Source organism: Hemibagrus wyckioides, linkage group LG24, assembly GCF_019097595.1.
Source record: "Hemibagrus wyckioides isolate EC202008001 linkage group LG24, SWU_Hwy_1.0, whole genome shotgun sequence".
NCBI classification, from domain to species: domain Eukaryota; kingdom Metazoa; phylum Chordata; class Actinopteri; order Siluriformes; family Bagridae; genus Hemibagrus; species Hemibagrus wyckioides.
The window spans coordinates 20,628,902-20,643,072 of NC_080733.1; the positions used below are offsets into that span (position 1 = coordinate 20,628,902).

General features: G+C 39.5%; 1 protein-coding gene across 1 annotated transcript in view; it reads right to left on the reverse strand.

Moving 5' to 3' along the window:
- Positions 1–6,860, reverse strand: part of LOC131344991 (keratin, type I cytoskeletal 13-like) — a 21,291-nt gene extending 14,431 nt beyond the window's left edge. The window contains exons 1-8 of the mRNA XM_058377604.1: positions 6,224–6,860; positions 5,873–5,955; positions 5,173–5,329; positions 4,706–4,867; positions 4,456–4,581; positions 2,489–2,563; positions 2,113–2,261; positions 1,885–1,973 (exon numbers count right to left, since the gene is read on the reverse strand). Coding sequence (XP_058233587.1) covers positions 1,885–1,973; positions 2,113–2,261; positions 2,489–2,563; positions 4,456–4,581; positions 4,706–4,867; positions 5,173–5,329; positions 5,873–5,955; positions 6,224–6,811 — 1,429 coding nt within the window. The 5' untranslated portion in view covers positions 6,812–6,860. The remainder of the gene's footprint in view (positions 1–1,884; positions 1,974–2,112; positions 2,262–2,488; positions 2,564–4,455; positions 4,582–4,705; positions 4,868–5,172; positions 5,330–5,872; positions 5,956–6,223) is intronic.
- Positions 6,861–14,171: the final 7,311 nt, after the last annotated feature.

Consider the following 14,171-nt stretch of genomic DNA (forward strand, 5'->3'; position numbering starts at 1 on the left):
GTGTGTGTGTGTGTTTATGCATCTATGTGTAGAGTGTGTTGTGTGTGTGTGAAATGATGTGTGTGTGTGTGTGTTTATGCATCTATGTGTAGAGTGTGTGTTGTGTGTGTGTGAAATGATGTGTGTGTGTGTGTGTTTATGCATCTATGTGTAGAGTGTGTGTTGTGTGTGTGTGAAATGACCTGCAGAGCTGCATGATGATGAATACCACAGCGAGAAGAACCAGACTACAGTGGACTCAGATTCCACAGATTATCTGTACAAACACTCAAATAAAACACATTAATAACAAGATTAAAGATTAAAAGCTTAAAGAGACAAAATGAAACTAAAGCTGAAGTAAACACACACACAAGATATCACAAAATAATAAAAAATCATTATCATGAGTTCACTGAGTATTGTGTGTGTGTCCGTGTGTGTGTGTGTTTCAGTGTGTGTGTCCGTGTGTGTGTGTGTTTCAGTGTGTGTGACTATTGTGTCTGTGTGTGTTTCAGTGTGTATGTTTCAGTGTGTCTGTGTGTTTCAGTGTGTGTGTGTGTATGTATGTGTGTGTGTGTTTCAGTGTGTGTGACTATTGTGTCTGTGTGTGTGTGTTTCAGTGTGTGTGACTATTGTGTGTGTGTGTGTTTCAGTGTGTGTGTGTGTATGTATGTGTGTGTGTGTAAATAAATGATCAGAATGATGAAGGTGACTGGAGCTGAGGGAACTGAATCTTCCTGGTTCCTGATATCAGTGTGTGTTTAACACCTGAGATATTTCCAGCTCTTATTCTGTGATATAAACTACATCAGTAATGACCTGCTCACGATGCTTTAAGCTCTTACTGAGGTTACACATCATCACACCCAACAGGAGAGCTCGTCTCCTACTGCAGTCTCAGTGTAATTATACACACACACACACACACACACACATTCCGACATTCATTCAGACGCTTCCACAGAAAGAGCTCAGCAGATCCTGATCACAGAAAATGTTTTAAAGAGGTGTGGAGGTCATGTGATCACAGCGAGGTTTATTCACACCATGGGACTTGCAGTGAAACGCTTGTCAAATAAAAAAGACCTAAAGATGAAATGATAAAAAAGACAGGAATGATAAATGGACAAAATATAGAAAAATGATAGCATTTAAATACAATTCAGTCAGTGATGATATGAGTATAGTACTGTTGTTTATGAGTAAAGTGCATATGTGGCACTGCATGTGCAAAAGCTGAGCTAAAAGTCCAGGTGAGGGAGAGGGTGTTCCGAGCTCTAGGTGTTGCCCGGTTGAGGTCCGAATGTCCTGTGAGAAGAAGAAGCTCCTCCTTCAAATAAGCCTTTTCTATACACCGATCATGTGTATTCTGACCCCTTTCTATCACAACCAGCATTAACTTCTTCAGCAATCTGAGCAACAGTAGCTCGTCCTCCAGGGTGATGATCACTTCTGGGTGGGATTAAAGAAATACCTTGTCCCTGCACTTCGCTATCAGGTTACATGAACCAACACCATCCTCCAGCTTGGATTCTAAGTAATATATATAATATATAAATACTGCAGGATTATAGGAACTTATGCCTTAGTTAGTACAGGTGTAGTGGTTAATTAGCAAAATCCATAAGTACCCAGTACTAATGATGCTGTAATGCAGTACAGAACTTTCTAATAATTAGTTCCTTTATTTCACACTGCAGATGTATTATTTCTTAAAGTTGATGATGATGTGTGTACAAAAACACAAAAAAACAAACTAGCATTGTGTTGGAAAGGTCATCTTTATTTCTCAAATGAAATGCTTTGTGAATGTTATCCATTGCTGTTAGTCAATAGTTGTGGTGTTAGAGGAGACCTTCTCATTAACCAGCTCTATTTCATTCTAAGGTTCGGGTTTGGAACTAGGTTCCTCCACAGCTGCAGGTCCAGGTTCACCCAGAAGTTTAGAACTGAAATCAGAGCCAATCATAGGTGCAGATTTGTTAACAGAGCTTGTGAAATACAGGCAGATAAATGAGAGCTGATCATTTCTGTTGTGTGAAGAATGAATTCATTATTTATCTATCCATCAGAGACTCAGAAGATGGACAGGTAGAGGAATTTATTTTGATTTCTGTGGATTTTATTTACCTTGGGTTGACCCCTACATCCAGCAGTCTCCTGTACTCTGCGATCTCCATCTCCAGTCTGGTCTTGATGTCCAGCAGCATCTGATAGTTGCGACTTTGACGCTCCAGATCAGCGCGAAGCTGCAGCAGCTGTTCCTCCATGCCTGTTACCTTTGATTGGAAATCATACAAATAAATGACTTATTTGATCCAGATGACTGAACCCTGACATGTTTATACAATCTCTGGAGAGAGTAACATCACCTGAATCCCTGCTGAAGTGGCTTCTTTTTTATATACTGCATGTGTTGCTGATAAACTAAACTGCTTGTTGCCTGTGTAATAAAAGACTATAGATGTTTATCTATAACCTTCCATTAGTGTTCCTCAAACCTCACCTGCATTTGGTATCCTGATAACTGCACAGCATAGAAAGCTTTCACATCTGACAGTGATGCCTCCAAAGATGTTTTCTGTGGTGAGATAAAATGTTCAGGTTTTGCTTCAAGTTCATTAGTTTAGTTTAGTTTAGTTTATTTATATAGCACAATAAAACAACAGTCGTGGACCATTCTGTACAAAAATTATAAGATCAAAATAATAAAACAGCAATCGAGACAGGAAATAGTATTTACAGAAGAAAAAACAAGCTCAGGATGACTCTGATGTTAAAAGCCTTTTTTAAAAGATGAGTTTTAAGCTTTAGTTTAAACAGAGATTCTGTAGGGATTATCCTAATAGATAAAGGGAGGCTATTCCACAGTTTGGGGCAAACTATGGCAAGTGCCCGGTTTCTTCTAAGCCTTGATCTGGGAACCTTTAACAGTTTCTGATTTGATGACCTTAAACATCTAGCAGATATGTTAACACTCAAAGGTTCAGATAAATAAGAAGGTGCCAAACCATTTAAGACCTTAAAAACAAAGTGTAAAATCTTAAACTCTATTTTAAAATAAACCGGCAACCCCTACAGAGAGCGTAAGATGGGGTGATGTGCTTAAATTTACATCTGCCAGCAAGGAGTATAGCAGCTGCATTTTTGACTAATTGCAAGCGGTTCATTTAGGAATGACCAATATCTATAAAAATTGACTTGCAATAGTCCAGACGAGAATAAAAGTTACTGGAAAAAACATGATTTGACCACTGCATTTACCTGCTTGTCAAATAATGGGTCAAAGACAATACCTAGGTTTTTAACAGATGGTTTTCCATAAGCAGCTAAGCTGACCAACACTTGGTTTAAGCTACCAGAGAAAGCTAATGTTCATGTTGTAAACTCATGTGTAATGTGTTTTTATTTTCATGCACTACATTACACAGCAACCAACCACTAAGTTGTTTAAGATGTGGACTCTGGGTTGTTGATCAGAGTATCAGGGCCAAGCTGCCACTGTTAGACCCTTTGAGCAAGGTCCTTAGCCCTCTCTGCTCTTGGGGGCTTGTGCAATGTCTGTGCTCAGAGTGTGGCAATAATAAAGGCTTCTTCTAAGTTAACACATGCTGCATTCTGAGGTCATATTTTGAGCAGGAGTCAGACATGTCACCTTGACCTCAGCTCTGCCTCCTGGTTGCAGAAGCATGAAAGGAGTCTCAAGTGAGCCTCAAGTGAAAGCCAGAAAATGTTGTGCTGTGATGTTGGGTGTCAGAATTGGAAAAGTGCTCATTAAACATTTGTGAAAAATGCTATCTCAGTGGTAAAAGTGTTAGACTACTGATCGGATAGTTGTGAGTTTGAATCCCAGGTCCACCAAGCTGTCACTGCTGGACCCCTAAACAAGGCCCTTAACCTTTCATTGTATAAAATGATGGCTAATGTAAGTTGCTCTGGATAAGTGTGTCTGCCAAAGGTAAACATTAGCTTTTAACTGCATGCTGTTGAAACGTCCCTCTGAGTCTCCAACAGAAGAAGGTTTTGGGGCTTTTTGCAAGCAATTAGGAAGAATAATTAGCTCAGTTTTTACAATCACCTCAAGTGTCAGTGAACAGTTAGCTTAACAGACAGTTAGCTACCATAGTTATGCTACCACATGCATACTGCTTTAACAAAGCTATGTATATTGTATATATTTCTGGTTAATGCAGACTAGACAACCACAGAGCACATAGTGTAACTACTGACACAGACACCAAGCCATAAGAATCTTCTAGAGTTACACCATTTGAAAGTGTTAGTTTAGCCTAATATATCTCCCTGTCATTTAATAATAATAATAATTATAATAATAATATTTAAACTATTGCCAATCTGATTCTTAAATTATTTATTTTTTTATAGCTTTGTCAGTCAGATTATAATCAAGTAGCATCTGGGTGATGGACTTCTCAGGTCTTTTTGCAACCAGGATAGACAAATATATCTTACCACGGCCAGAACAGACTGCAGCTCCAGATCCAGACCCTGCACTTTGGTTTTCTCAGCACCCAGTTCTGTTTTGGATGCATCTGAGGAGTGGATGTTGGCAGCAACCTCTTGTTTCAGGGTCTCCAACTGCCAGTGGAAATGGTCATGGTTCAGTCACCATAATTAAAGGGAAACTCTGGGAACATTATTCCCAGATTTCTACAGGTCATTGACTCTTGAATGGAATGATTGTGTGCCAGGAGGAACCCACCTTGCCCTTAAACCAGGCCTCGAGGTCTCTCCGGTTCTTGGCAGCGATGGTCTCGTAGTGATCTCGGATGTCTTCCAGGACGCTGGTGAGATCTTGCTGTGGTGCAGATTCCACCTCCACATGAATCTGTCCACTCATCTTGCCACGTGTGGTCACCATTTCCTTGGAACACAAAGTTGGAGGAGATGATTGAGTTTCTCTGCTGCTTAACTAAATAATGCATTTGCATATCATTTGCATATCAATCCATAAATATCATTGATTGACTTTTGTTCAACTCTGGCTCACAATAACTTACAAAATTGTAATTTAATTAATTTTTTAAATCTATGCCTGTATACCTTTACTTTCTGTTTGAAATGTGAAAAGCAACAAAACACGACTTTAACTCTTTAATCTAATCTGACATCCAAAACCTGCTCCACCAAGGTTCTCTGACATAAATGCATTTATGCTTGTATCATTACCTCCTTGTGGAGATTCTGGATCTGAACCTTGTCCTCTTTCAGAGCGTCGATCTGCAGAATGAGCTCATTCTTTTTCAGATTGAGTTCATCCAGCAGCCTCTTCATATCAGAGATATCGGCCTCGACAGACTGACGTTGGGCCAACTCATTCTCGTACCTGTGTAAAGACATTGTGGTCTATTTATCAAGCTGAATATAAACACATTTATTTATAAATCATCCAGGAGCATTTACACATGAAATGTGCATTTGAGAAAAATGTTCACATTCCTGAGTGAGTTTTAATTCATGTGTAAGAACACACAACTCCAACCTCGACTGAGTTGCCTAAATAAGACTGTTTAATCCAGGAGAAATGTCAAACCATTTTTTCCACTTCAGGTATTTCACATGTAATTGAACTTTTCAATAATGTAGCTCCAGATACTAGCTCTTTATGGAGTATTGTGGGTGTCACCAAACACAAATCAGCTGTGCTGTTCATGTGCTTGCTAGTTTAGGTATGATTGGCATTCATTAACATATGCACACAAGAATGAAGAAAATCATTGTTTCCAGTTTGGCTTGAACAAATATTTACACACAACTTCATAAAAAGACAAATGAGGCCCACCGAGTGTCAGTTTCTCATAAATAACTTTCCCCCTTATCTGTGTAGTACATCTACAATATGTTCTGTCCATGTGATATAAGATCTTACTTAATTCTGAAATCATCTGCAGCCAAGGTGGCATTGTCAAGACTGACAAAAACTACACCATTCAACTGGATGGCATCAAGAATCTGAAAACAATCAACACAAAGACATTAAAACCATGTGCAATGATCATGGTGCAGATGATGAACTCATCAGCCAAGATAACTGAGATTTCTAAGATAAGTGTGTTCACCATCTACAAAACTATCATCATCTAAGAAAAAAGTACAAATATTTTCACCTGAAAACAGCCAAAATTTATTACAAAAGGAATGTTAAGTCTTCTTTAAAACTATTTTTCACACTTGAATACCTAAGCTAACTGAGACAAAAGATCAACTGTAAATGATTTACTTTGGTCTGGAGGTCATTGATGGTAGTCAAGGAGTCGGTGTAGTCCCGTGCAATAGGTGAGGTCCTGCTGTCCACGAATTGTCTGATCTTGAGCTCAAGATCTGCATTGGCCTTTTCCAACAAACGAACCTTTTTCAGGTAGGAGGCCAAACGCTCATTGAGGATCCTCATAGTGAATTTCTCATTGCCCAGCATTCCAGCAGCTTCTCCCCCAAAGCCACCTCCAAGCCCAGGTCCAAATTTGAACGCAGCACCACTTCCAAACCCAGCACCACTTCCAACCCCAACACCACTTCCAAGCACAGCACCATAACCTGCAGCAGAGCTGGCACTAATACCTGAACCAAGACCTACACCAACACCTGAAACAAGACCAACACCTGAACCAAGACCTACACCAGAGCTGAAGCCTCGACCAGTGAGGCCTCTAGATGACCCAACCATCAGGGGCTGAACAGCTGGGTAGCTGAGAGCCCCATAGCCCCCTGCTCTACCATAGACATTTCCAGCCTGTATGCCACCGGCCCGAAAACTTCCTCTGCTGCCACTGAGAGACAAGGTTCCTGATCTAAAGGTACTCTGATGCATGCTGATGGAGGCTTATTGGTCGTACTCTGGAGAATGAGTGAGGTCTAGACATTCAATAGTCTTTTATACCCTGTTGAAGAACGGAGTAGGTGAGGTTCCCATGGAGCAACTAATTGAATGTTATGTCACCTAACAAAATTAATCAACATTTGTCTTTTTTTTTGATTGGTTTATTCCTTAAAGGAAGATTTCACCACTTTATCAGCGGCATGTGTGGTAGCAGTGCATTGTTTTTTATTCATGATCCAAATTCCTCAAGGTTAAGAGACAATACCACTACTAATGAAGATGTTTTTGTTTGTTGAGAAGATTGTTTCATCTTCCCGATAGAGATACCTTTCTTGCTTAATATTTTAAGAAAAAATGAAAGATCAAACCCATGTAAAAACGTACAATTTGCATTTCTTTCAATCTCTTTGTATGCAAATCTCACCATCAAAAGAAGCTTTCACACAGCAAACTTAACTCCAGATTCTAGTCTTTGACACGGACATGTCTGTTGGAAATTAAAGGTCTAGTCTTGTTGGGTTACAGGTTATGAACCCCTAAACATTTTGTATGACTGTTATATAGTACAATAAATGTACTGATACTGATAACTGAAGATATTTCTAGAAAACACAGAAACGAAAAAGGGATTATTCATTACACCACAGCACTGATGAATTCAGAAATACTTCATTGTTCAGAAGGTGTTTTTTATAATAGCAGCTCTGACAGAAGTTACAGGTTCATATTAATGCAGTAGTTTTAACACCTTATCGTTTCTATAGTAACGTCTCACTCACAGGGTTATGTAGAGCAAACATTCCAAATGAACTCAGAGGGCCCATTATATAGCCAAGACTGTTCCTGATGGCTAATAAATTGTCCTGTTAATTATATTTTAATTGAAATTCTTGTAATTTATTATCACAAAGGTGTCAGCACCAAGTATTACCTCCCCTGGTGCTGAGCGCTGTGAGCCAAGCTGTGCTGCGGCGCTCATCTCTGCTTTGTTCTGTGTGATGTGTTTGCTTTGTTTACAGTCCCACGTATGTTTTGTTTTGGTTCATGTCTTGTCTTTTGTCACCCCTGTCTTGTCACTGGTTGTTTTCATTGTGTCATGATTAGTCTCACCTGTTTTCAGTTCACTTCCTTTATTATGTATGTTTTTAAACTGGTGTTGGAAACTTTTTCCTTGTCGAAGCAGAGACCAGGAGACGTTGGGATATCTTTCAAGCAGAAGTTACTCTTTACTGAGAACTCACTGTGTGTTGCTGTAGTCATCCAAGTCTGACTATAGTTTCAGCACTGTAGAATTTATACTTTTCCAGGGGGGGGGATACATAGAGGTGGAGACAATCTAAACAACGCATGCATCTGCAGTACAGGAATCAGCCCAGTAACAGAATTTCCCCAGCCCTGATCTCATCAGCATAACAGTGTTGTTCAAATGCATAGGTGCTAATCCAATCAGCCTGACAGCATCACCCAGACCTTCACATTATCATAGAGACAAAGGCACAGCCTGGCCTTGAGATTAGCATTCACATTTAACCTGGGACCCTGCCCGGTGGTCAGGAAGTACATACAGACAAAAGGTTAATGTCTCAGACACCTGGGCTGCCAGACTTGATCTGCTTAGAATGTCATCTTTACCTTAAAATGTAAAACCCAATGTACATAACTTTTTAGTTTATATACTATTACGTTGGAACCTAGATTTAACATTTTATAAATTTGTAATCCAACACTGGTGTTGCATTCAGTGCAAAGTATACGCTCAGGTCACGTCTGTCTGTCACGTCACTAAACCTTGTGTTGTGGAATATTACAACTCGTTTGCCCACAGCCTGTTTTTTGACCTTCTTTTTACCTAACAATTTGTTGATCTGGACTTTAATTAAACCCTCTCCTGCACTCTGTCTTCTCCATAACATGGACAAAGCAGGAGAGCGAGAGTGGCACCACACCCTCGTGACCATGACAGCAACCAACTCTGTCCACTTCCCACAGATTTAGGACCTTGAACCCTCAGGGATGACGACCTGCAGCTAGGGTTCATACTCCAGGCTCAGTTCTATTTTGGGAGTGCGTTGGACCCTAAACCCAAACAGGGTCAGTGGCTGGGGTTCCTGCTGTCCCACCTCACAAGTCCAGCCCCTGCTATGCAGAGCTCCTTATTACCACAACTCTACTTTTTAAGAATCCCAAGAAAAACTGGGCAGCTGGGCAGCACTAGCAGCTGCTAGTGTCCTTCTATCGCCACTCTCCACCTGGTACACCAGCAGCTCAGAGGTGGATAAGAAAGCCCTCCAGAGGGTGATCAACTCGGCATGTAAAATCATCAGCTGCTCTCTGCCTTCCTTAAAGGAACTTTACATAGCGTGCTGCCTCAAAAGGGCAGCAAACATCCTAAAGGACAACACTTATTTCATCTGCTGCTCTGGCAAACGGTTCAGGTCCATCCTTTCATGAACCAGTAGACTTAAGAACAGTTTCTACCCCAGCGTCAGACATGAGCTAAATGCTGCTTGTGAACACACACACTGAATCATCGCAACAATCTGACCCAGCATTTTATACATGAAACTTATAAGCTTACATTACATTTACAGCATCAAGGGCAGCTTATAATTTATCTAATTTTTATACAATTCAGGGTTAAGGGCCTTGCTCACCTTAACCACTAAGCTAACACTTCTCTGTTTACACTCTCTGTATCCCTCAGTATGTGTCTACTCATACATTACTCAGTATGTTTACATCCTGCTGCACTTTACATCCCATGACATTTTATATACAAATCCTTATGTTCAACTTATTTATATCTATATAAATAGTATTTACATACTTATTTATACTGTATACATCATTACAATAATTGACTTATTTTTTCCTCTCACCTCAACTACAGTTGTTTTTATTTCATTATTTTATGTTATAATGGATATATAGTTTGCAGCACATTATATGAGAATCCCACTATAAGGACTGCTCTAGTTTCACAGTATAGTATAGTGTCAATAAAAGAATCATGAACAGCTTTCACATAAACCGTCAAGCATCAACAATGAGGTAGAAATATGATTTTAAACATATTAGGAATATGTAAGGGAAAGCCAAGTCAAACAAAGTGTGATGGTGGAAAATGCTTGTTTGCTTAGCGTTTGGTTTTAATGTTGCAGTTAAACTAGAAAAACAGGCTTTACAGAGTCCTTCCTTACAGCATTAGTTAATATGACTAGCTAACAAATGCTAAACTTCAACTTTAATAGAGAATTACATTAACTTATGACTTCATTAAAATGTTCACAGGGTTAATCGTGGTTAGAGATGGATTATACAGTCAATGTGAACTGCTGAACTGACAAAAAACAGTGTGTGTGTGTTTGTGTGTGCGTGTGTGTGTGTGTGTGAGAGAGAGAGAGAGAGAGAGAGAATAAATGCAAACAACCATCATGACTGAAACTGTATCTTATACTTGACAGACAAATACATATTTAGTGAAATGAATGTAATCACGTCTTTTATTGTTATTAGTCAACAGATGATGATGTTTTCTTATCAACCTTCTCTTCTACCCTAGAGGTGCTATAGCTTTGGTAGCAGAGCTCTTGATGGTAGTGGCCTGTAAAATGGTAGATTGAAGCAGTTCCATGTGTACTAAAAAAAACTCGAAGACAAATCCAAATCTTAATGCAAAGACGTCTATGAACAGCTAATAATCAGACAATTACATTAGAGATAAACCACATAAACAGATAACGAGCAAGATCAAAAACCTGAATGTTCATACAAACTGTAGTTATAAATCTGGTGAGTGTGCACGTGAGAGAGTGTTTAGGGTGTGTTTTACATCCAAAACAAAGGTGGAAAAGAAAAAACAATGATGTTAAATCCTTTACCTTGATGTGTACATGATTAATTTGTAGACTGGGGATTTATACATTCTTTTATCTTTGCCATCTATGAAAGTGAGATTAAACAGATAGAAAGAGGACTTTAATGAATCTCAATACTTTGGACTGTACCTCCCTCTGGCCCCTACATCACACAGAGTCTGGGACTCAGTGATCTCCAGGTCCAGCCTTGATGTTGATTAGCAACTGATCAGCATGGAGCGCCAAAATTTTCACCTTTGTTAAGGAAAACATACTACAATTGCTCATTTGTTCCAGTTACTGTGCAATATTATGTTTATACAAGTCAGCATTAGCGAGAGGTTTCTAAAATGCTCAGAGAATAGCAGCTGTGCTCTGGGGTGAAGATTCTGGTTTAGTCGATAATTTATTTATGAATCACACATATTTCAGAAAATTCCAGAAAACATTTCATATTTGACTCACAGTCATGTGTGAATGTAAATTTACGCATGAGAAGACTCATTTTAACCTTGATTAGCCGGCTTCATAAGATAGAATTTGCAATTAGTTACTGGACTTTTATATATGATATGAGATGGGATGAAGGATCAATGGGACATGTGACATAATCATGTTACATGCTGGGGTTGATGGGTAATGTAGTTCAGCTCTGATTTCAGCATAACCATGACACACTATTTTAGTTAAGTAGAAATGGCACTGTAAAAAAGGAGGACCTGCTGCAATGGCTCAGTGCGGTGCAACACTCTGCTAGGTGACTGATCATGGCCAAGTTCCTCAAAAGTATTGTAAAGTTAAAAACTTCTGAACTGTTAATGAGAGAATTCAGTGTTATGCTCAGTTTGGATTGAGAAAATATTTACACACAACTTGAAAAGACAAAAGACAAAAGACTATGAAAAGACAAATGAGCACCATGCATATTTTTCACACTTTAATACCTAAGCTAACTGAGATAAAAGTGGTCAATTTACATTGGCCTTGAGGTCATTGATGGTAGACAAGGAGTCAGAGTAGTCCTGTGCAGTATGTGAGGTCCTGCTGTCCACAAATTGCCTGATCTTTAGCTCAAGCTCTGCACTGGCCTTTTCCAACAAACACACCTTCTTCAGGTAGGAAGCCAAGTGGTCAGTGAGGATCCTCATGGTGAACTTCTCCCCCAATGCTACCTCCAAACCCAGCACCATCTTTGAATGCAGCATCACCTCCAAACTCATCACCACTTTTAAACCCACCACCAAAACCTGCAGGAGAGCTTGCCTCAAAACCTGAATCATGGCCTAAACCAATACCCAAACCAAGACCTACACCAATACCTGAAACAAGACCTACACTAGAGCTGGAATCTCTACCATTGTCTGCTTTAGATGTATCAACCAACAAAGGTCTGTATGCTACTGCCATGGATTCTTCATCTGCCCACCCAGAGATACAAGGATTCTGATCAAAATCTACTATGGTTCTAGCTGATGGAGGCTTTTTGCTCTTACTCTGGAAGGTGAGTGAGTGTTAGACATTTAATAGACTTTTATATCTTGATGGAAGCTTCAAATTATTGATGAATAGGTAAAGTTTCCATGAATTAACTAACTGAATTATCATTTTCCACAATTAATCAACATTAGATTTCTCAAAGGTAAATTTTTAGCACTCTATCAATTGCATGTATGGTAGCAGTTCTCACTCTTACATTTGTTTTTTGTCTGTGATCCAAATTCCTTAAGGTTATTTCTCATAGTAACGAGACAATAATAATTATATTTTTACGTTGACAAGATTGTTTCATCTTCCCAATTGAGACACATTACAAGATCACAACTATGCAAATATGTGAGATTTGCATATCTTTGTATAACCCGTGTGAAATATCTTCAAAAGAAGCTTTTACAAAGTCAATTCAGGACAGTTGATAATATGCAGACACTAATTTTCCCACACTGACCTTACGACTTTTCCTTAAGTTCCTTCCATGTGCCAAACCACCTCCATGACTGACTTTACGCCCATCACTGGCAGTGAGCCATGAGCCACACCCAAATTCTTTACTAACTTTGATTTACACAGTGCTTACAACCTGCTGTGCATCTACAGGTTGATGAGCTGAAGATGGACTTCCAGAGCAGTGGCTGATTGCAATTATAGCATTGGAAACCAGGAGATGTTGGCAGTCAAGATGGCACTGGAGGAATGGCGACCCTTGTTTTTGGGGGAACCCATTTGTCAAATATACTGGTCAAAAGAACCTTGAGTACCTGAGAGTGGCTAAGCACCCCAGACATGCCTGCTGGTCCCTATTCCTTGCTATTTTCAATTTTATCATATCTAATGCTAGAACCAACCTGAAAAGAGGCATCAGAAATGCCAAGGAGGCCTACAAGAAGAAAGTTGAGGACAATTATTCAAGGTTGGTGTGGCATGAAATTCAGAGCATCACCTACTACGAGAACAACAACCCCTGCATTGCCCCTGCTGATGCCTCACTGGAAGAGGAACTGAATGATTTCTTTGCCCTTTTTGAGGTAAATAGGCCCAACACAAACACCTTGCTCCTGGCGATACCTGATACCTACCCTTCCACCCTACGAGAACATGAGTTGAGATGGGTACTCCAATCTGTAATTGCAAGGAAAACCACTGACTCTGACATAGTAACACTAGGATGATATCTATAGGTCTTTCAAGCATACAATAATTTGAACAAGGAGAACCCTGTCAAAGTCAAAGAAGCTTTATTGTCACTTCAACCATATATATCAGATGCAGTACAGTGAAGTGAAACAACGTTCCTCCTGGACCAGAGGTGCTACACAGAACACAGACAAAGTACAGAGACGCAGACAAACATAGAGATATAACATAGAGATAAAACTAAACTATACTTAAGGTGCAAGAAAAACTAGACATACAACAGAAGTGTACAGGATGACGAGACAGGACAGTGCAGATAAACAACATGTAGACCGACTCTGTGTAAAAGAACAGTGTAGACACTGAGAGCAGATATTAAAGTTAACATGTAAACAGGATCAGTGTAAAGTGTAATGTAAAGTGACATATGTGTGCAAACAGGACAATTTGTGTGTGTGTGTGCGTGTGTGCGTGTGTCCAGCACAGTTCAGTTCTCTTGGAACACAGTTCTCAGTTTTGTTTTTTTGTGCGTGTGTGTTGTGTGTCTGTGTCCAGCACAGTGGGGTCTTGGGAATCTTTTATACTGTGAATAATGGATTCAAGCCAGTTGTCCCAGTAAAATATTATCCATTTCATAATATGTATGCATCATACACATACACTATATTGCCAAAAGTATTCGCTCACCCATCCAAATAATCAGAATCAGGTGTTCCAATCACTTCCATGGCCACAGGTGTATAAAATCAAGCACCTAGGCATGCAGACTGTTTTTACAAACATTTGTGAAAGAATGGGTTGCTCTCAGGAGCTCAGTGAATTCCAGCGTGGAACTGTGATAGGATGCCACCTGTGCAACAAAT